Below are 24,122 nucleotides of genomic sequence, written 5' to 3' on the forward strand. Positions count from 1 at the left end.
TAGTTCAGCATTATTAACTCACTGACCCCACTCCGTGGTCCACCTCAGCTGCCACCATCTTTTTTCTTATTCTTATGTTTCCTCTTTTCTCTTTCGCACAAACACGTCTACGTAGCAATAAGCAATGACCAGAAAGGTGTCGAATTTCTCCGATCTGATCCAAAGGGTCACCACCTCCTGCTTCCTCCACCCATTCGACGATCACAGGTCTGACGTCGGCGACAGGGAAGAGGAGTACCACAGCGGCTCATTAGGAAACAGACACGAAGACGAAGATGCCAACGAAGAAGGTTACTACGGTGAAGAAAAAATGGTGATGGGTTTGAAGGTTTCAAGAGAGGAAAAGAAGTTGAAGAAGATGAGGGCGTTAATGGAGGAGGTGTTCGAAGCGGTATCGGCAATGAAGAGTGCGTACGTGAGCTTGCAGGAAGCACACTGCCCGTGGGACCCGGAGAGATTGAGGGAGGCTGACGTGGCAGTGGTGGCACAGCTGAAGAAGCTTGCTCTGTTGAGGGACAGGTTCCATGGGAGTGTGAGTAGTGTTGAAGAAGGCAAGGGTAGAAGGAGAGGAGGAGGGCATGCACCCTACGAGACACTACTCATGAAAGAGGATTTGCAACTTCAGAATCTTAAAGAGAAGCTTCAGTGTGCTGCCACCCTCTCAACTCATCAAAACAAAGCTCAGCCTTACACAAAGAGAAACCTTGCTTCCAATAGTCATATTCAAGGTAAAACAAATTAATACATCACAGTTCACTTTTGAAATGAAAAACTCAGTCGATCACTTTCACTTTAAAATTGACCCAGGCGGAAAATGATTAGATGGGTCAATTCATCCAAGACCCATATACAGTCGAGTTTTTTTTTTTTATACGTTTATAATAAAAAATTTAATACCAGTCAGTGGTGTATCAAATGAAGATTGACATATATATATATATATATAGAATCGTGTAATATTTTTTATGGTGTAGTTTCAATAATTAATGAAGAGCAATCTACTCATTTTAATTAGTAGAGTTTCTTAGGTGATTTATGTTATTCATATAATATATACAATAACACTTATTTATTTATTTATTATATTTTATATTTTTCTCTCTTTTTTTCTTCCTTGTAAAATTTGTTATGCAATTTATTGTAAAAAACATTTTTCTTTTGTATACATATATTAGAAAAAATAAAAATTGTGTTTGGTTAGCCAGAAAATTCAATTGGTATATATGTTAACTTTCTTGTTCAATGTCTAGAAAAAGAAAAAAAAAGAAGAGCATCTTAATTATACCAATTGCAACGTTTTGACATTGGTGTCATGAAATAGCGGCAGGGTTTGTAGCAGCACCATCCCCGCCAGAACTCTTGGAAGCAACAATGGCGCAAGTAAAGGAAGCATCAAAGTCCTTCACATCTCTACTCTTCTCGCTCATGCACGACGCACAATGGGACATGGATGCCGCAGTTCGTTCCATGGGAGCAGCTTCAGCCACCACCACCGACAAATACTATAATAATAAAAATACTTGTTCAGTAACCACCACCTCAACCACGGTCTCAACTCTTCATGCCAAGTACGCCCTTGAATCCTACATCTACAAGAAAATGCTCCAAGGATTCGATCACGAGAGTTTCTACATGGATAATAGCACCCTCTCCTCCCTCCTCAACCCTGCTCAGTTTCGCGGCGATTGCTTCAGCCAATACTGCCACATGAAGTCCGTGGACCCTTCTGAGCTCATTGGAGGAGTTTTAGCAACGTGTAATTTTGGGAAATTCTGCTCCAACAAGTACCTTTCCATTGTGCACCCCAAGATGGAGGAGTCACTGTTTGGTGATTTGGAGCAGCACAGTGTAGTCTCTGAAGGGAAACATCCAAGGACTCGGTTTTACAAAGAGTTTTTGGGGGTGGCAAAGGGAGTGTGGTTGCTTCATTTGGTTGCGTTCTCGTTTGATCCTGTGCCAAGTAAGTTTGAGGCAAGTGCTGGAGCTGAGTTCCACCCGCGTTACATGGAGAGTGTGCTGAAATTTGCTGGTGGGACTGTGCCTCCTCGAAAGATTGTTGGTTTCTCAGTTAGTCCCGGTTTTAAGCTTGGAAATGGGTCTGTTCTAAAGGCTAGAGTTTATTTGATGGCTAGAAACTGAGGCTATATAGAGACTTAATTTAAGTGCTGTGTTTCAAAGTGATCAAATTAATGTTTGCTTAATTAGCAGGACTTATATGCAAAGTTGTGATACATTTGTATATCCTTTTAACTAATTTAATTTTCTTAAAAATAAATATTTAATCATATTAAATTTATCAGGTAATATTATTTTTAAATTATTATTATTTATTTATTTATTTAATTATTTCTCATTAAATATTTAAAGAAAAAATTAAATAAAAATATATAAAAAATAATTAATACATTTAAAAAATAGAAAAAAATCTTATAATTTTTTTTTATAAAAAAAGTCTTATATATAACCAACGATAGCCTTATTGAAGTGATTATTACGATGCGGTTCATTCTCGAATGTGTTATCTGTTATTGCAGCTAATACTTTTCCCCGAATATAAAAGGTAAAATAAATTATTAGTTCATTATATTAGTTAGCCGGACATTTTAGTGTTTGATATTTTAAAATCTTTTTGTTAGTTAGTTTTAAATTTTGTGAAATATATATCATTCATTTCAGTATTCATTTATGCAAAATGATTCTAAAATTAATTGAAATAAATGTTTTCTTTTTACAAAATTAAAAACCAGTGAAGAATTCTAAAAATCACATTGTAGCTTCACACACACACACACACACACACATATATATATATATATATATATATATATATACACACGTATATTACAAGTTAGTTGTTAGCTCAAAACGGTAGTCAAAATAATGATTTTAAATAAATGATTTTTTTATACTAAATTTAGCAATAAATGATGAAGAATTTTTAAAATCTCATAAATTAAAATATTTGACCTATACAGTTTAAGGATTTCCTCTCTCACTGGGCACTCAGTGTTTCAGCTATAACAAACAATCATTACGAGTTTTGTTGACAATGTACCCCACAACAACGTTGGATGAATAGAAAGATACTACTAAATATTGGGCCTTTTAAGATTCACGACAAACAGAATCTTTTAGTCAAACTGTCAAATTGAAAAGTTAATTAGTAGATGTTTTAAAATTACTATTCTTTTCGCAATTCAATGTTATCACAGAAGATCAAACTCACAAAGCAGTTAATGATACCCTTATTTTTTATTTTTTTTGTTGTTGTGATTTTCTAGGAAAAAGTGAAATGAATTATCAAAAGTAACCAAAGATGTAATTTTATGGGAAATTTCATTATTGTTTTCATCGATTGTTCATCTCAAGACGGGATGGGACCATTCTGCTTCTATAATGTGAGATATAATTTTGAAACAGTAGATCCACTTGATTCGGTCGAGACCAAGATGAAAAGCGAAGTTACTGAAGAGGTTCGCTGCAATGGCCATATAAATGTGTTACCGAATGGTAATTAATATATTTAGTTACTTGTCCTAAACAAATGAAACTATATAGGATTCTTATTAAGCTATAGTAGTGTTTCTTGCGTGATGAGACACAAGAGATGGTTCTGAAATGAATATCTTGATTTGCAGCATCTATTATTTAAGAGATTGTGATCATGATCTTGTACTTCGCACTTACATGAGTGTTAATATATATGTGAAAGGAAGGGTTCTCAAGCCATGGAAAGCATTAATGGATTGTGATAAGATAATTGAGTTTAGAGTAATGATACCTAAACACATTATTTTAAATATTTTTCCAAAAGAAACAAAAGCCAATGAAACTGATTATTTTTTTTACTATTTGTTTTATAATAGATTCATTTGAATAAGTTTTTGGTTAGTATTTTTAAAATCGAATAAATCCACACTTAATTGTTATTTTTAGGACTCGTGTATTTTATAGCACACTAATTTAACATTTTATTGTATTTTTTTGTTATCAAATAACAAATGACGACCAATGACAAATATTGAAGGGAAGGGGGTAGGGGGTGCGAACGGGAGAGAAGAGAAACGGGTGAGAAGGAATGGAGGGTGTGAAGGGACATAACTACATAAGTAATATAGGAAATTCAATAAAAAAAAAGTGAGAGTGAAGATAAAAAATTATGGCATTGATACATTTAAATCAGTTTGTTATTATTATTTTTAATTATAAATTTTCCATTGTTATCATTGAAAAATATCATGTAATCCCCAAAATGATAATGCCTGCTAGTATTTCATAGCATCAATTTGGCTGCACAACTCAACAAGGACAGAGATTGAATTCACATTAACCAAACAAAACATTCATTGATTAAAAATTAGAAAAATATATAATATTACAAATTCCAAGACTTAAGATATACCTTGTATGTTTCCAATCTTCCTTGTCAAATGGATCGTGTATTTAATAAATATTGTTAACTTGACGTTATAAGATATCATGTTGATGATTTATTGTCCAACTTAATTACATTTTTTTGTCTCTTATGATATTGCAGTCGTGAGGGATTAAAATTAAAAGTGCAAGTTATCATGCATGATCCAATGCAATGTTAACAAAATTTTAAAATATTTAACTAAATATAGTTTGTTTTACAAAAAAAAAAAAAAGTAGAACTAAGTTACTCAGATAATAATAAAAAAACAGAATGGTAATGTTTATGAAAAAGCTTATTTTTTTAAAATGTGATTAGCATAATTAAAAAATATGAACTAATTTTAGAATTAACGGAAAAATAAACTAATTTTGTTTTTATTTGAATTGTATATGTTAACCCAATCTTCCTTATAATTAAATGAATCTTGTATTTAAGTACAGACAGTAAAATCAGATGATTAGAAGACAAAAATCAATTAAGTATTTAAGTGAATATGGTAATTGGTAATGGCGGGAATTAATTAAAGCAACGCACCGTGAGGAATGTTGCAGTATATAAAGGACATTCCATTTGGTCGTTATTCGTTCATTCGAAAACAGAAAGAAACCCTAATTAAGGAAGAAAGAAGATGGTGGAAGCTCGTCGGGTGCAAGGTTCAGTCCTGAAGCACATGGTTGAGGCCATAAATGAGATGTCGGTGAACTGTGCAAACTTCAATTTCTCCCGCGCTGGTTTCTCCCTGCTAGCCATGGACCCCACCCAAACGGCAATGGCGGAGATTTTCCTCCGCTCTGATACTTCTGCCGCACCATCTCCTTCGGCGTCAACCTCAACCACATGGCCAAGATCCTCCGTTCCGCCGCCAAAGATGACACCATCACCATCAAAGCCGACTATGGCGCCCACTTCGCCATCTTCATCATCGAAAGCCCTTGTACGTATAATACGTTTGTTTTCCTTCTCTCTCTTGTTAGTTTAAGATTTATGCATTTCCCTTTTCTTGATGAATGAAAAGATAGAACGTAAGCTAGCTTGCTGTTCTAAAGATTCGTGTGCTGTTGTGTGTGTTATAGCCCAAGACCTGATATCTCATTTTATGATGAATCTGGTGGATATAGACACTAAGCCCGTTCTCATTCATTCCGAGGCTCAGTATTACCATGCCATTGTTAAGATGCCTTCAGCTAAGTTTTCAAGGATTTGCACTGACCTCTCTATTTTTGGGGACACTGGTAATTCGTTCCTATATATATATTTTCTCATTTCCATGCATGCATTACTTTGCGTTCATTTTCTTTTGCATGCATGTTTCTAATCCTTGCTGCTTCTTCATTCTTTGCAATTAATTAATTTTGTCATATGTGTGTTGCTGTATTTTAGTTTCCATTGAGGTTACCGAAGAGGGTGTGGGGTTTAGCACCAAAAGAGATATTGGGACTTCAATTATATTCTGCTGGCACAATACTTCCGTCCACAAGGTAACATGTTCACTAGCACCAAATTCTTTCATGAGGGTTAACGTTACAATAAGTAATTTGGGCTTATATTACTCTCTGTGAGATTAGAATGTGTGTATTTGTTTATGCAATTAATGCATACAGGCTGATGAGGAAGCTACTGCGATAGAGATGACTCAGACTGTGAGCTTGAATTTTGGATTGACATTTTTGAACAGTTTCACAAAGGCAACGCCGTTGTCTAATACAGTCACTATCTTTTTGTCGAACCAGCTGCATCTGCCTGTTGTGTTTCAGTACCAGATTGGTGAGAAGGGTCATCTTCGCTTTTACTTGAAGCCAATTAAACCTGAATATTAGGTGTTCTAATGGATTTTAAAGTCGGTTGTAGGAAGATATTTCGTGGGTTAACGAATATGGTACTCTTTTACGTTTTGTATAGTTGCATTCCTTTCCCTGACAACGTTATTTTGCACATTAATGGATATACATTTTGTAAAAATACAGAACATGACTGTGTTTGCTGGTGTTGATGTAGCATATTCTGTAGTTAAAAGGAATCAGGCTTTGATGTTGGGACTGCTTTACTTTGTCTTTAATTTCCTGTCCTTTGTGGTAGGAAAAAGAGTATATATGTAAAGCACTTTTCAGTTTTAGTTTATAAGTGCTTTTCCACTTACCGCCAAACAGAGTAATCATAAACAATATCTAACTAATGGTACGTTTGTTTCGTAAGAATTCGGACGGATGGATGGAAAGAGCACCAGATTGTAAACTTCAAGTATTAGTGTTTTACAATCGTTGTCACGTTTGAATTGTGCAAAATAGTGGAAGATAAAAGAATTCTAAGTGAAACCCACCTTTAAAAACAAGTTTCTATACTTGGGCAGAGAAGTGGAGAAGTAACTTTTTGTTTATACATTTATCAAATTAATTGTCCTTATTTTATAATATTTTTTAAGAATATTTATATTATTTAATTTTCATGGGGTTTTAAGAATTTTTTTTTCATAGATATTCAAAATCATGTATAAAAAAAACTAGTTTCATTCATTCTCCCTTATGTGATGATTTATAACAGTTTTAAAGAAATCAATTACTTTATAGATATGATTGCAGTGTGCAGGCGGAGAGGAAAGGTTAGAAAGTTATACCAAGCCCAACTCCCCAAACGAAATTAGGTATAACACAAAATCACAAAGCAATGGAAATAGGGGTGTGTGAAATAAAAACTCACAAGCCGTGTAGTGAAGAAATAACCTTAAAAAGTATAATTAGTAGCTCAAGGGAGATGATATTAATTTTTTATAAACTTTTATTTTAAAGACTTAATCAATAATTTTTATTTCTTTTTATTCCTTCCGTCCTATTACATCACATTATTTATCATATTAATCTTTCTTTCTCTAATTCTCTCAAGTTTTCAATTGGTGTTTGGTGTAAAAAAAACTTTTTCCATAATGAAACGTAATGTTTGCAAGCTATATGGACTTCCATAAAGTTCACGGTTCCCAAGTGTTCGTACAAAAATTTTAAGAATGAAGAAAAATGCTACACAATAGAAGGGGAGGAGCGCCGAGGTTGCTGATAGTGACAACTATTCAATCCCTTGGTGTGCGGTTTTGATTCTGAAAAGGGTGGTTTTACCAATCTGGCTTCGCCATGCATGTTAGATGGGTGCCATTACTCTTCAACAACCACAAGATAGGTTATAGGTAACACGAAACTAGAACAAAATCATTACTCTCTATGGTCTCACACGAACATATAGAAACTGGAACAAAATCATCTATGAACATAAATGTCCCAATCTAGCTACATCCATAGAGATCGAGATAAAAGAGAGAAGTGTAATCAACATACGTAACATAAACTTAAATATGTTTTAAGTTTCTGTAAATATAATTATGTATAATTCTGGTTCTTATAAATTTTGTTACTTTGATATTCCTTACATTTTCTTAGTAATCTATTTTAGTCCTTACCATTTACTAATTTACTAAATTTAACTTAATGCGAAAAATGAAAAAGTGTTGGCACGATCTAGTTTGGTAATTAATATTTCAAAGGATATAAAAACTGTTCATCGGTGAAGAAAGGACTTAAAAAAGGTATAATTAGTAGATGAAGTTGATAATCGGATGTAAGGTTTGCACGTTTACCAACTTCCATAAATTTCAGGGTATTATCTCATGGCCTTCTGCACTATGTTATGTTAAGAGAACAAAAATAGCGAGTTAATCCTTATTATTAGGAAAAAAATTACAAAATGTATAGATAATATTGGGAGAATTTTTTTTTTAAAACATTAATGCGAGGAAACCAAATAGCCTCCCTCTATTGCTCATCACATATCAATTTAAATTATAAAGGCACAAAAAAGTAATAAGTATAGAATTAAAAAAAAAAAAACTAATTTTAACCATTGTCTTTTTGTTAACAAATTAGAAGGAGAAATCTTTTTTTTTTTTTAACTTTAATTACTTATGATGTTTGTCTTTATAGGACAAGTAAGTCCAATTTAAAAAGAAAAAAAAGTCCAATTTGATTAAAATTTGCATTCACCTGGCTTCATTTTCCGACTATACGTGTTTGTGTTTTAGTTACAGAGGAGGGTGTGAAGTTTAGCACGAAAGGAGAAGGAGATATACTCTGGTGCAGGTACAAGGTAAGATCTTGTTATGTTTAGCACCAAACCAAATTCTTACTTACTGTGTACGAAATTCACCTAATAACAAATTAAGATGGTTAGGACTGCTATGACGCACAGGAAGTTAAACTTATTCTGTTTGAAGTCACTAAGGTGTCCTGTGAACTTGAACGACGCACTAGTGATCCCATGATGACCCTCAGAGCCCTAGAAGGAGCGCTAGTCGTCACCTTCATCTTGTTCAGTTCTAAAGACTGTTTAATTAATTTGTGTAGCGCAAGACATTATCATATCTGAAAATAAGATGAATATAGACGACGATACTGGGTAGTGGGTACCTGCAGCTCAATATTCCCGAGGCAGTGCCCATTCTTGAGATGCCTTCAGCTTAATTTTCATTAATCCGCTTCTATTTGGGACACTCGTAGTTTTGCTTCCTAGCTACTCCATTTTTCTCTATTTTTCTTTTTTCTTTCATTTTAATATTTTGTTATGTTGTAGTTAGCATTCATGTTACCGACAAGGGTACTCTCATGTTTAGCACCATTGGAGATTTTGGGATTTCAACTGTACTCCGCAAGCACGAGGTATGTTCACATGTTGACTAATTAATTAATTAATTGCATGTTTATAGTACACACTAGCACCAAATTGCTCTTTCTCTTTCTCTTGCATGTGGGTTTCTCAATTCACCTAATAACAGAATATTATGGTTAGGATTCTTCTTCGATCGATTGATTTAAACTGATGGGTGGAATTTATTTATTTGTTTATTTATGCAGCCTTTTGAAGTCACTCTGATAAAGATGACTCAGCCTGTGAGCCTGAAATTTGAAATGAGATGTGTGGACATGCTCAGGAAGGCAACGCTGTTATCTGATACACTCACCATCGATCAGCTTGTCAAAGGAGCTGCCGGCGGCTGTGTTTGTGTACAAAATTGCTGCCGAGATGGGTTGTGTTCGCTTTCACTTGCCGCTTTATTTTTTGCACACGTTTTCTGGATTTGATATAAAGTAGGACCTGGCACGAACAGTGTTTGCTGGGGTTCATGTGTAGCTAAAAGGAATCAAGCTTTGATGTTCTGTTGTTTTCTTGTCATTTGCGGTTGGAAAGCACTTTCTACTCTTGGTTTATAAGTGCTTTTCCAATTACGGCCAAATACAGTGAAAAGGCATCTTCAATCATGAATAAAATCCAAAGGCGTATATTTTTAAGCGCAAATACTAACAGAACAGTAAAGAAAGCATTGTGAATCTCCCTTGCTGTGATGAAAACCAAATACAAAAAAGTGTTGCCACGATCTAGTTTGGTAATTGTTTCAAAGGATGTCCATCGGTGAAGGAAAGGACTTCAAAAAGGTACACTTGGTAGATCAAGTTGATAATGGGACGTAACGTTTGCAAGTTTATCGACTTCCATAAATTTCAGGGTATTAATCTCTCTGCCTTCTGTACTCTGTTATGCTAAAAGAGAACAAACATACCGAGTTAATCCTTATTGAAAAAATATTACAAAATGTCTAGATAATATTGGGAGAAAAAAATATGAAAAACATTAATGCGAGGAAACCAAACAGCCTCCCTTTCTCCATTGCTCATCACATATCAATTTAAATTATAAAGGCACAAGAAAGTATTAAGTACAAAAAAGAAGGTAAAAATGATAAAATCTATCTAATGATATATCAGGTCTGTAAAAGGAGGTGCGCTGGAACATAAGCAATGCGAAGAATTGGATGACTATAATCAATATCACTTGCCCAGAACAATTTTAACTTCAGCATTAAATTAGTGCAAGTTTTTATCCCCTATAACAATAGATAAATAAACAGGCCGCACTATCTTGTACAGATTGTTGAATACTCGTTGAAACATTCTCCAAAGCCCAATAGCACAAAACGATCAAAGTTGAAGTAATGGCAATAGAACATCAGCAGTTGATGAATATGGTACAGTGATGAACTTCAACCACACGTATCAAACTTCAAGAAGAAAAGCATATCTTAAAGACCGATATGAAGAAAATTTTCATTCTTATTGCCTCCAATCTTCACTGGCATAAACTGCTTGATCTCCGAGCTCCTCCTCAATCCGAAGTAACTATCAAAATTCAGATGGTAACTGTTATGCTTTTCCTTCGTTTCACTTTACAAACGAGAATACATACACGACAAATATCAACTTCATCTCTACATGAGACTCAGCTATTGCTTTTAATATGCATTTTATTATTAAGAGAATCATATACAGATATTGCCATCAAGCCACATAGGGTGAGAAGCCTAAAGAGGAATAACATCTACAGATTACAGGTACTAACTAGTACGACTGCTATTGCAAAAAAACGACAGAACAAATTAGCATATTTACAACCAGCAATGAACAAAATTACAGGTTATAAAATCATCACTTAAACACTACTGATATCACAAATATACCACCTATCATAGAAAACTGCCACCACCTTTCCATGGGAGAGGAATTGGTGAGTTGACAAAATAAGTTTGGTAAATGAATTTTTTTGAAGTATTCAAGAATCATGACCATAATGCATGCAGTAAAACCATCAGCATAAGAATCAGATAGAGACCTGGTTGTACTTTTCTAGCCGTTCTCCTCTGCAAGGAGCACCTGCTTTAATTACACCAGAAGCAAGGCCAACAGATAAATCAGCAATGAAAGAGTCTATAGTTTCTCCACATCTATGAGATGTTACCACCCCCCAATGTGCTTCCTTTGCCAGCTTCACCACTTCAATGACTTCTGTAACAGTTCCCACTTGGTTGACCTAGATTACAATGGTAAATCACCACATTTTCAGTGTTTATTTTCTTCAATAAAAAAGAAGGAAAAGTACAGAGCAGTATATTTAAAATACCCTCCCAAATGATTTATAAAAATAAATAAAAAGTGGCAAAACTAAATTACAGACAAGCTATGTTTAGATTTCTTTCTCTTTTACATAAACTAACTTTGTAATTTACGATCTTGTATTTCCATGAAAATGATATTTGTGGATATCCAACACCTCAACTTAGATCTGAAACAAGATTGCTTCCAGTCCATGAACAACTAAGTTTACTATTTATTATTAAAAAACAAAATAATATCAAAAAATTAAAACATGATAAGATTAAATTTGTCATTAGGCAAAACAAACACTTGAAAGTTAATTGAAGAAACAGCAAGTTACCTTAAGAAGAAGGGCATTACAAGCAGACTCAGTTATTGCTCTCTCAATGCGTTTTGCATTTGACATCAAGAGATCATCCCCAACTACCTGCAGAACCATTCAAAATGAAGGGAAACTATAAAAACAGAAGTTCCAATCAGTAGCCAATAGATAAACTTAGCATCTCGGTGGTAATATGCAAATAACCTTTCTAATGCTCACAACCCCAATAATGTGACAAAAGACAACAATTTTATATGATATTGTTTTTCCTCCCTTGTTCACATAGCCTGCTAATGAGTGAATATGGCATTGATACACTAACAATCAGTTGGTTATTATTTTCTATTAAAAATATCCATTGCTATCATTAAAAAATATCATGTAATCTCCAAAATGATAAGGTATACTTCATAGCATCAATCTTCTTTGGCTGCACAAGTTAACCAGGACAGAGATTGAATTCACATTAACTCAAACAAAATATTAATTGATTAAAAAATAATACCTGACAAATCCCAAGACTTGAGATATGCTTGATATGTTCCCAATCTTCCCTGTCAAATGGATCTTCTATTGACACAATAGGGTATTCTACAAATTCAAAAAGAAAAATCCAAAATAAACACAAAGCATAGGCTAAATAATTTATAATGTCCCCCATCAGGAAAATACTAAGATAAACTGGTTTACCAGAGCATAGTTCCTTGAACAACTCTATCATATCCTCTGCTGACTTAAAATTCTGTCCAGACTTTTGAGGAGATTGGAAGTCCAGATCATATCTTTTACCTATATCAGGGAAAACACATATACACAACAGTAAAAACTGGTTAAAATTATTCTAAGGCAAAAGGTGCCCAAAAAGTACTAGGGGGTTTTAACACCATGAGATGAGGCAGGGTGCATCACAGAAAAAGGTGTTAGAGGCTGTTAGCAACTTAGCATTATATATTATAATATTTTGCAGCAACTTTCCATATAAATTAATTATCTAGTATTAATATTAAAAATAAAACATTAAAATGATAAACTATGACAATAAGTTGATAACAAGCTCTACAGATTAAAGTTCATAACAGTCGCTCATCATGCTCATCCTATTGGCTTTTTAAAATCTAACTCTTACAAACCCTTATTTTATCTCTCCCTTATTTTATCTCTCTGATTCTCTACAGTATGAAAACTCAACCAATCCAAAAGTGGTTACCTTGTAACACCCCCCCCCCCCCCCCTCCCACAAAAAAAAAAAAAATTACCACATACTGGGTCACATAATACTTGTGAAACCAGAGTTACCAGATTCAGAAACAAAGCTGAAATGACACCCCTAAATAGAATATAAAGATGACATATTACCATGGCCCAGGATGGTCATTTGTATTTATGTCATTATTGAAGTACTATTATCAAATAAGAGTGCTATTTTTGCATCTCTTAGAAAGACTAGTTTTATTTTGCTACGACAGCAAAAGATAATTAATGGTTCATATTTTCATAAATGACGCAGTTAGCATAGCACTGCTGCAACACAGTCTCTCATTACAATAGCTATATGCAAAATAGTAAAGCAAGTATCACCAAATTCCATCTTCTTAAGAATCTAAAAGCACACAAGTGAGAGAAACTTAGAAATACCTATGCAAAAATTTGTAGCAGCAACATCAAGAGCTATCTTTATTTTCTCATTATAACCAGTTCTGCTAATGGCCTCCTTCACAAGATCCAGGGCTTCTCTAAAGCTGATGATACTTAAACACAGTCAGCTAAAAGGTAGAAGTAAAATCAAAATGCTTAATATAACAAGAATTATTTGAGTGGAAAAATACTTAATGTCACAAGATTAGCCAAGTGCAAATTTCATAAATATCAAGTGATTTTATATTTAAAAAACTATAATAGTTTGGTATTAAATCTTTAGTTGCTTAAAAATTTAGATAATTAGCTTCAAATAACATTAACAATAAGCAAAAGCAAATACATAAAATTAATACAACCACCCCTTTATATTAAATTTGATAATATATTCTCTTGAAAGTTAACTTAATCTATTAATCTACTCTCTCTTCTTTTTCATTTACAACCCATATTCTTTGGAATTAATTCTTCATATCATGCTTATAACTTTAACTTTTTTATATTTTAATCTAAACATCTTAGATTCTAGTTTTATATTTCACCTGAATTTAAAAATATTCATGCACATAGGACACTAGCTGGTTTTATTAATCTTAAAAAACAGATGTAATCATAATTCATAACATGCATTTACCATGTAGAAGAAAACATGGTAATTATAACATGCAGCAGTTCAAAATGTTGACTAAAAGAAAGTGCAAGTAAGATTAAGAGGCAAAATACAAATGAAATTCTTTTCATCACATATTTATCATACATTTCAAAGGAACAGAGAGATCATATCAATGTATCCAAGAAATCACAATAGACAGTAAGAGAAATTACAGCAGTAAAACCAGTAGTTTGGAGATATTTTTTGTTTTTCTTTCCTTTCTTCTAAAATGGAGACTTTTTACCCCTTTTATATTATTCATTTAATGGTGAAGAATTTTACAGAAATTTGTGGTGCAGTGGTTACATGTAATTGACCCCATAAAGTGGAAAGGCTTTATTGTTGTATTTAACAGTAAAGAATTTTCAAAAGCTGTAGAAATCCAATAAAAAGCTTGCCTGGAGATATTAGGAGCAAAGCCACCATCTTCACCAACATTACAGTTATGTGCACCATATTTTTCTGTAATGACAGCCTGCCCTTTTGTCATCAACAATAAATAAATGTATCAGCTTAAACACGATATCAGCAAGTGGCTATTAGGATTTTTAATCCATCATTGATCAAAAAACATATATATGGGCTGGGAAACAACAGATTGGATTGTCAAATCAATTAAAACCAAATACCACCACCGTAGGAACAGTAAGCAACAACAAAGGAAGACTAAAGTAGTAATAACATAGGATCTACCGATCTAAATCATTATAAGCCAGGTAAACGACAATGTAACCAAACTCAATGCAACTAAACTTGATACGTTTCTAGTTTGGAAACATTGCCCCCCCATTGCCCAGAGGCTCTTCGCTATGCGAAGGTATGGGGGAGGGATGTTGTACGCAGCCTTACCCTTGCATATGCAAAGAGGCTGTTTCCGGATTCGAACCCATGACCAACAAGTCACCAAGGCACAACTTTACCGCTGCACCAGGGCTCGCCCTCCAGTTTGGAAACATTGCAATGAGTGAAATTATGAGGAGAAAAAAAATCCCTAAAGATAGAAAGTAAAAGCAATAGGATTGGGTAAAAAAAGAAGAAATAAAGCAAAACCACCTTTAAGTGATGATAGGTTTCGGTGCCCATTCGCAATGCTTCCTCAAATTTGCTTGCTCCAATTGGGAGAATCATGATTTCCTAATAGGAATTACGTAAGAAAGATTTCATAATTAAAAGAGTTTAAATCACTATGAAGCAGAAGAAACACAGATTAAAAAGAAACTATATCTGTTTTTGCTTGCTCAGAAAATAAAGAACAGAATTAAACACAATAATAAATTGCAAAAGTTATGCCATAAATAATTGAACAGGTGTTAGTTACAACAAAAATAATTGAACATTTGTCATTTAATTTCACTGTTCATTAGTTTCTTTAGAGGAAAGGAACACATCCCTAATGGAGGTAAGATTATTAAAACACTAATGAGAATGTCTAAGAAATTAAACTTCAACAGAAACTACACCTGAATGGCCAGGTTACTCCCAGCATGTTTTCCACCACTTATGACAGTAAAGGCAGGAACAGGAAGTGTTGGGCTGGTTTTTCCAGACAGGTCAGCAATGTGCTTGTAAAGTGGAACCTGTATATTTTTGTCTTTATTTTCATGATATCATGACTCAAACATATATACTTATTTTCCAGATTAAAAGTTAAATGAACTTATAAAAATATTAATTGTTAAAGAGCCATGCCTCCTTTTCTGCAGCACCAGCTTTACAAGCAGCAATGGACACAGCTAATATAGCATTGGCTCCAAGTTCCCCCTGCAGAGAAAATCAGAAACAGAACAGATAATACACACACACACACACACACACACATATATATATAATCTTACAAAAATTCGGAGAACTATATTGCTAAGATGAATTATTCAAACATGGATGCGCTAGTATCTGATCGCAACAAGTGTTTGATATAAAAATCAATGACACCCACTGCCTTCATCAAGCTCTCCGAAGAATATAGAAGAAAGACAGTCACTAGGAATTATCTTTTTAAAAAAAATATATTATGAACTTGAACCATTAAAAACTGAAAAGGAAACTAAGTATGCACATACTAAGTGAAATGCAAGTATGCAACTAATGCTTCCATAATATCTTGTATGAATTTATCATATTTCCAACAGCCAAACAAATTCTCCCACTAGCCTAAGTGAGCACTTTGTAAAAGAAATGGAAAATGAAGAGAGAAAAAATAGAACAGTGAAAATATATGGAGATGGAGAAGGAAAACTACGACCTTCACCACTTAGAGTTGTTTCCGAGTAGCAACCTAGCAAGCACTAACCCAATTGTATCCATCAACATAACTAAGAAAAGCTAAACGTTATGTATCCTGGACTAATGAAAAAGACAGTAAAACCATACTATAAGACTATTCAACCTTTTCATAGCATTTTTCCTAATCACTAACCAAATTCATTTGGAAATGTAAAATAATCAAAGCATTGAACAAAACAATATGTAATACGGTAAATTAACAGCCAATTGATTGAATTCATAGCAGGGAGAGAAAGAGAGAGACGTTAAATTACCTTCTTCTCAGTTTTGTCGAGGTCAATCATGGCCTGATCAATCTGCGACTGAAGCGTAGGATCCATACCGATCAACGCCTCAGATATTTTGTCATTGATATTTTTAACAGCTTTAGCCACGCCATTTCCGAGATACACTCCTTTGTCACCGTCGCGTAACTCAACAGCTTCATACCTGAAACGAATCATTAACAAACCAAATCGATAATTGAACGAGAGCGATTGATAAATAAATAAATAAAAGGCTTACATGCTGGTGGAGTTGCCGCTGGGAACTGAAGCGCGGAACACGCCTTTGTTAGTATGCAAGTCGACTTCGACGGTTGGAATTCCTCTGCTATCGAGGATCTGTCTCGCCTTGATTTTCGTTATGACCGATTGCACAGCTTTTCTCATGTGATTCGACTGCGGTCACCGGAAAAACGCATGCTGAGAAATTCCGATGAGAGAAACGGGAAAAAAATGAAAAGAGATGATGAGAGGTAGAGAGATACGATGAAGAGAACGGGATCGGAGGTTTTGGCCCTAACGGCGGCATTGACGGCATCTTCGAGTTTTCGGGAAAGCATGTGCTTGTCCAGGTAATCTTGCACTGACATTTCCACAATCAGCTGCGTCTTCTTCTACTCTCCAAATTCTCACTCACAGCTGAGAAGATGTGAGTGCCCTTGCTTTCTTCTTCTGCTGGGAAAACGAGATTCAACACTGATGCTGCTGCTGCTTTTTCTTCTTCTTCCTAGTGTAGCAGATAGCATAGACTAGAAAACCGTTCTTGTTAAACGTCGTCGTATAAGTATAAATAAATCGAGTTTACTTTTAAATTTTGTTTATTTCCTTTATTCCACTAAATTATAATTCAAATATTTAAAGAATAAATTGTGATATATAAAAAGTTAGTTTACATTTATAATAATTACCTTCAAATTATATCTACTCGTCATGGTTTTTAATTAATTTACAATAAAAAAAACTTTAAGCTAATAAAGTATAGAAATTAAACTCTACATTTAATAAGGATAATTCTAAATATTAATGCTGTTAAAAAAAATGATACTAAAAGCCTTTTAAAAAACACAAAAATGCATCAATTTTCACAAAATTAAACGATTTATAATATGAAAATTTGTTTAGCTCAAGATCATTATGTGGTCGCGATCTTAAGCAATTTCCATATGGTGTATAATTGAGTTTTTTTAGTTTACACCAAAAAATAATAAAATTCAATTATATGTGTCGCGTGAAGTGAAGTTTGACCAAGATCATGACGGTCCGAAATTATATAATAATTACTAAAAATAATTAGTTTAAGAACTTACAAAAAAACTTTCATGTATCACCAATTAAAGATGGGAGTAATTAGCAATGTTATAAGAGCAATTGTAAGCCACAAATGACTTGATTAACTACTCTGATAAATTATTATGTTCACTCAAATGAAAATATAATGAAATTGGCAAGTTGCAGAGAATTTCTAGGAAAGGAGACAAATGATATCCGGTGGAATCATCCTTGATTTAATTTTAATGTATTCTGCCACAGTTCAGTACAATAAACCACAATATAGTAGTAATGGTGTTCGAACCATTAAACACGTTTAATCAATCAGTATGCCCCCCCCCCCCCCCCCCTTTACTATGCAACTACAAATGCACTAGATGAACCAGTAAAGTGATGAATTGATCCTAACAAGCCCTTTGCAGCCCCAAAATGTTTGATTCTGTATACACCAGGAGTTACATCCTGTGGGATTCTCCATTCTATGGTAGCTTTACTGTGAGAACTGAGTTTGAAAGGCCTAGACCACTTGAAGCGCAGGCAGAAATCATCATCATCATAAGCAGGAACCCAAGTATCCTTTCCTTGGAGAAATTCCACCAGGGAAAATGTACCTTCAGTCATAAGGTCGTTACGAGGGCACGCAGACCAGAAAGTAACAGACACCATGTCACCTCTCTTAAAGTTCGAGTTCTTGGGAACATCAGAGCTACAATCCCCAAACTTTACACCAATAGGGGTTGCATCCATCACAACTGGTGTTAATAAGCTTATTTGCTTATCAAGGAGGTCAGGGGGTTGTGGACCTGGTTCTACAGGCTGGCCACTGATGAGAGCACGTGCAAGCTTCGTAAACTCCTGAATGTAAGCACTCAGTGTGTGTGGACCGTACAGCGTGGAAGCACCCTGATAACATGAAAATTGAAGTTAAATAAAGCAGCACATAATGGTTACATCTCTTGCCAATATGAAGTTATGTTATTTGATGATAAGTTGCATCCCTAAAAATGTAAATTTCCACTAATGTTACATTTACTCTTGCTATAGCAATCTAAAAAGGTTTGCTGCATGCTTCATGTCTCTTTCCACAACAGTTGTAACTGACCTCATATCTCTGCACCTGGTACTCTTCGTATGTAGTCACATACTGTGAATAAGTATTAGTCAACCCCGCAATAACAACATGAATGTTGCTACCAAAGCCTTTGCTACCACTTAGCACTGTCTTCACAGCGTCACGAAGACGCCTCCCAGCCATTGTTGTAAATTCTGTCAGAAGTAAAAACAATTACAGGAAGCATGAAGCACCCAAAGAAATACATAGGCCAGATTAGATTGTCTCACAATTCACAAATACTTGTATAAAAATATAAATATAGATCTGCAAGGAAAAAAAATGACCATACAAATATATAATATAATAGCACAACATATTAAGCAACACATTTGGATTATATCGGATCTTAAAACATTTAGACACACAAAAATAAATAGTGAGAGACTCGCATAACTAAGACGCAGCCATCCTTTGAATTGAACCCAGTATTGTTGGAATAGACATCATCAAAATATTATGATCCCAATAACAGTTCAACATATTTTTTTTCTCTGATTCCATATATTCTCATTCGACCAAGGTTGTTGATGTTGAAACTTAAATGTTTCAAAATGCAAAGGATAGAAATTCCAACAATAACATCATTTTAAGAAATTAAAAATAAGAGCTCATACCTCCTGGTACACTGAGAATAACAAGCTGCCCAACTCGGAGGATCTGGATAGGAAGTATTGAAGGCTGCAAATGAACATGAGCAAATAAAGGTTCAAATTAGTAGAAGTTATAAAAAATCACACTCTTTGTTTCAGCAGTGAGAGCATTTGCAATCAGGGCCAAATGAAGAAATATTTCCTTTGAAAAAAAGATGCCTTGTGATGGTAGCATATCTTTATGGCAGAAATGGGTGAAGAGAAACATGAAACTACCATCATCAAAGAACATCACGAGTAACTTACCGCCCAATCATATGGTAGCTTCATTTCGCCAGTATCAAGCAAAATGGGCTTTGGGCGGTGACAGTCTACTTGTTCCTTGCCTGGCGTTTTAAGCAAGTTACGGACCAGCATCCAGAAAGGATTTCCCTGACATACAATTAGAAATAATAAGCAGAGTTTCAAAGATATTTAAGAATACAAGGCCAGGATAATAGGTAAGCATAAGGTCTTATCAGTGGTTACCTGATCATCACCTTGCTTAAAGTCAAAAGCTCCAGGTCCATCTGTTGTTCCAGCAGCAAATGCAAATCCCATTGCAGCAGGGCATGTCTTTACAACCTCAGAAGCTCCTACTTTAGAAGGATTTACCTCAAGCTGGGAGAAATCTATGAAAGCATGTCGAAAATCAACCTTCCCTTTAATCTGTTCAGATGCTCCGTTGAATAGCTCCACTGCTTTTTTAAATTGTCTCTCCCCTATAATACGTGTGCTTTCAAATTCATCTGGATAACTGCAACATCAGTTTATAGGAGGCACTTTAGCAACCATAAAGGCTTAGGAAAATTGTAAAAAAAAAACAAAGAAACATTGAGCATGCAATAAAAATTACCCAGGTCCTCGGCCATAGCATAATTCATTCTTTCCTCCACATGTACTATGATTGAAGTCACAAGGTAGTTCAGTGTCTATACAAAAAGCTCCAAGTACATTTGGACTAACATCACCGCAATTTGTTTGACAAAATGCAGAAACAAATCTAGGCTTGTCAACCTGCCTAAGGACACCTCTCACACGTCTAGCAACGCTTGAAGTTTTGGTTGCAGGTTTACCAGGAGGAGATTGGAATGAGGCAGCAAGTTCCAGTAATTCATGGTCTGGACCAATAAATTTAAGTGGGGTTAGAAACGTATTCATTTATTAATTATTATTATTATCATCATATATTCACCTTATTGATAAACTATTTATACCACATATATAAAGCAAGATATCATTCATGTATGTTTCATTAGTTTGCTCCATCAGTCATTTAGGGTATTTACATCTTGTCTTGTTCGTCGACAGCTCCATTAACTCCACCAATATTAGGACTTTTATGAGAAGACTTGTAAAACTCAGAAGCACCAGATCAGAGTTCAGAATACATGTAACTAACTACACAAGGCAATCCAGCACGTTGCCAAAGTACAAATTTTCCTCTTGTTTGGTGGTTGCTCTTACTTTTTGGACTGTTTTAAGGCTTGTTGATTTTCTACAGCAACTATTTCTCTGTAAGGATAATCAAATATATTCTAAAATATGATAAGATGTTTTTATATATTCTAATTTCTAACACAAAAGGGGGGAAATCCTTTGGTCAAACCACATTTGAAGCCTTTACCCTGCAAGGCAAAAACATGCTAGAACAATGGACCCACATCACATGGCATATAAACCTATAAATTCTGAAGCTATTAAATGAACATACTGTAATGGAAAAGAAGCTACTTAGTTTATCAATGGATGCATTGTAGCCAAAAGCAAACAGCTTACGATTATCATGAAGGCTGGGAATTATGTTTGAAATTCTTCGGGGGATTCCATCATTTTCAAATCCAACCGAATCCATTCTTACAGACCCTTTTCGCTCAAACCAGTCTTCCATAAATCGTGCAGCTGCACCCTTATTATCCCCGCTAATTAATGAGTTTGTTCGGCTCATTGAAGTACCATGAGTAGCAAACCAATTGAAACTTCCCAAAGGACCCCATTCATCATCAACAAACTTTAACAGAGTCATTTCTTTATCAACATCATACTTAAATTTGCTTCTCTCTGCAGCAGGATTGTTGAGATAAGCACTAGGACTGCGATTTACACCAGCATCTAAGAGCTCTCCTGCAAGTTGAAGATAATTTATCTCAAACCATGCGATATTATCAACAAAGAGAGGGAGAAATGACATAATAATTAAACCATATGACTACCAACTAGTGCACTTACTAGAAATCACATTGATAGCTTTAAAATAATACTACTAAACAAATTCTTAATAAAGTTAACGATGTCAGGAAAAGTAAAGATGGGAAAACCCTACATCCTATAAGAAAAAGGTCAGGCTTGCCTCATTCATTTATTTCTAGACAGTTGGTGCAACTTGCTTCTTGCTGTTTTTCATCTTTTTCTGACATGTTTCAACAGTATGCAAAAACTACCATAATTATAATAATTTACACAACATTTAAATTATCCACCTGTGCTCACATCTGTATATAAATATAAGTACCCAAGGGAGAAAGGACAAAAAAGGAATGAAAAGTCTTTCCCTTACCCTTATTGACAAATATTGATCCTGGGCGGAGATTTTCATGGGCCTGAACAATGGTTTTCTCAATGCCATCAACAATGACATCAAATGACTGGCGAACAAATCCAAGAGATGTCACAATATACACAACATATTGGAGATAACCCCCAGGACCAGCATGAGTGTGAATTCCACTAATAGCCACATTCTTTTCAGTATATAGGTCACCATATCTGTCAAACAAAATAAAGTACAAAATCAGGCACAAAACTTAGGGATCAAACAAATTAAATGGAAACATCAGCCGCTTTTCATGCTAGAGAACGCAATCGCCGGAGAATCCTAAAGCTCAATGTGAACTCAAGAAACCCTGGTGAGACTCTACCAAGCATACCCTAGTGTGACCTGGGTTAGTCATGCCTATTTAACAAGTGTGTCCTTCTATGGTTCCTGCCTTTTTTTCTGGAGGGTGGAGTGAATGGTGCCTTAGTCATGCGTGAGGAGGATCTAGACCTTTATTATATTGGGCCTTAAGATCCGAGAGGTCCGTTGACTCCTAAAGCCTTAGGGCCTCTCCATTGTTAGTGCCCTAGAGTGAATTGGCCATAGTAAATGCTCCTCGGAGTTACAAGTGTAGGTCAGCCATCTACGACCTACTTACTCGGCCAAATGGTCCATAGTCCCTCAAGCTCCTAGCCTGAAAGGCGTAGGCAGTTATTTGGTCAACTATGCCACAGAAGCTTATTTGGCCGGGTGGTCCAGCTGCCACTCACAGATATATAAGAAAATCTCCCATATAATCAATCTTCCATAATTTCTACAAGTTATTATCATAATAGTAATTTCTTGAGAGCAAAGAAGTCATTATTGATACCTTGCTTTCAGCCTCTCAATTACTTTGATGACTACGAGCTGTGAAGCCATGCAAGCGTCGAGGTTCACAAACACTACCCGGTTACCCTTTGGCTGAGCAACAATGAAAGCCCGAGCCCGCAGCCTGAAGTGAACCCCAGATGCAATTTGCTCAGTGTTGGCATACCCCATCATGTTAACATCAGCTGCAGGACCGGTAATGTCATAGCTTCCAAGACCAATCAAGGAATCAGAAGCCGATTGCACAACATCACTCTTCAGAAGTAGCAGGAACAAGAAAAGGGTCCAAACTCGCATAGTAGGGGAAGGGAACTCCATCACACCCAAATTCAGAGAAAAAACAAGAGCAGTTTTTTTTTTTTTAAAGCTCGGCCAGTTCTTCTCATCTCCCTTCACAAATCACACCCACAAAACTTGCAGTTATTACAAAAATAGAAATAAAAGAACTTCCAAAGCAAGCAATTCCAAATTCGCAATCAGTGATAGCTAGAATATAAAATAAATATGGTTCAACATATATACATATTAAATTAGAAAAGCGTAGGAAGCAATAAAGGGCAATTTAGTTTCTCACCACTCTGATGAAAAGCTGGGAATGATGAGATGAGCATGTGGAAGTAATCTAAGTTATCTGTGGATTGCAGAGAGGCAGCCCCAATAAAGGAAAAGGGAAGAAAAGCCAATTGAGAGAGACAAGAGGCAGTGTCCAATGGAGAGAAAGGAAAGGAAAGGAAATTGGACTGGTTGGTAGAGTGGCGGAACTGGCACGGGAAGACACACCCTCCTATTTGAAGGTTCGCACTTTGGATTGCATGGAGTACTCTCTCTCTCTCTCTCTCTAATAATTAAGAGATATAAGTTATTAACATTTAATTCAACATTGTTGATATTACAGATATTATATTAATATAGAGTATTCTAAAAAAAACTAGTAATATATCGTATATCATTATTTTATTTTATTTATAATAATTATATACCAAAAATGAAAACTATTATCCATGCTTATTAAACTCTTTCAAAATCACCACTTGTCAATTTTGAGCTAAGTAATAACAAATTGTTAAATGAACAATAGTTTACATAATTTTCTTATTTTATTATTTAAGATAATGTACATATATTAAGAAATTAATTTATTATATTAATTTTATAATAAAATAATTCTAT

The 24,122-nt window shown here is 34.8% G+C and overlaps 3 protein-coding genes, 1 long non-coding RNA gene and 1 pseudogene across 4 annotated transcripts; 3 read left to right on the top strand and 2 right to left on the bottom strand.

Moving 5' to 3' along the window:
- The first annotated feature begins 81 nt into the window (after window positions 1–81).
- Window positions 82–2,230, top strand: LOC114384626 (protein GRAVITROPIC IN THE LIGHT 1-like). Its single transcript, XM_028344332.1, has 2 exons — window positions 82–728; window positions 1,322–2,230. The coding sequence occupies exons 1-2, from the start codon at window positions 125–127 to the stop codon at window positions 2,137–2,139; spliced, it is 1,422 nt and encodes a 473-aa protein (XP_028200133.1). The 5' UTR covers window positions 82–124; the 3' UTR covers window positions 2,140–2,230.
- A 2,796-nt stretch (window positions 2,231–5,026) lies between these two features.
- Window positions 5,027–6,416, top strand: LOC114383457 (annotated as a pseudogene).
- Window positions 6,417–8,452: 2,036 nt separating this feature from the next.
- On the top strand, window positions 8,453–9,711 carry LOC114385021. The gene is made up of 3 exons (XR_003660824.1): window positions 8,453–8,542; window positions 9,026–9,111; window positions 9,307–9,711. It is a non-coding gene; the product is annotated as an uncharacterized LOC114385021 (long non-coding RNA).
- A 359-nt stretch (window positions 9,712–10,070) lies between these two features.
- Window positions 10,071–17,298, bottom strand: LOC114385020 (cytosolic enolase 3-like). Its single transcript, XM_028344947.1, has 13 exons — window positions 17,020–17,298; window positions 16,776–16,930; window positions 16,526–16,700; window positions 15,678–15,749; window positions 15,449–15,565; window positions 15,042–15,122; window positions 14,387–14,463; window positions 13,337–13,440; window positions 12,392–12,490; window positions 12,207–12,292; window positions 11,720–11,806; window positions 11,117–11,314; window positions 10,071–10,626 (listed from the first exon to the last, which is right to left on the bottom strand). The coding sequence occupies exons 1-13, from the start codon at window positions 17,122–17,124 to the stop codon at window positions 10,561–10,563; spliced, it is 1,422 nt and encodes a 473-aa protein (XP_028200748.1). The 5' UTR covers window positions 17,125–17,298; the 3' UTR covers window positions 10,071–10,560.
- A 718-nt stretch (window positions 17,299–18,016) lies between these two features.
- On the bottom strand, window positions 18,017–23,792 carry LOC114384736 (neutral ceramidase 1-like). Its single transcript, XM_028344492.1, has 10 exons — window positions 23,527–23,792; window positions 22,954–23,342; window positions 22,104–22,312; window positions 21,326–21,670; window positions 20,403–20,667; window positions 20,036–20,303; window positions 19,814–19,939; window positions 19,532–19,595; window positions 18,906–19,069; window positions 18,017–18,706 (listed from the first exon to the last, which is right to left on the bottom strand). The coding sequence occupies exons 2-10, from the start codon at window positions 23,268–23,270 to the stop codon at window positions 18,158–18,160; spliced, it is 2,307 nt and encodes a 768-aa protein (XP_028200293.1). The 5' UTR covers window positions 23,271–23,342; window positions 23,527–23,792; the 3' UTR covers window positions 18,017–18,157.
- Window positions 23,793–24,122: the final 330 nt, after the last annotated feature.

This window comes from Glycine soja, chromosome 14 (genome assembly GCF_004193775.1).
Source record: "Glycine soja cultivar W05 chromosome 14, ASM419377v2, whole genome shotgun sequence".
Taxonomy (NCBI): domain Eukaryota; kingdom Viridiplantae; phylum Streptophyta; class Magnoliopsida; order Fabales; family Fabaceae; genus Glycine; species Glycine soja.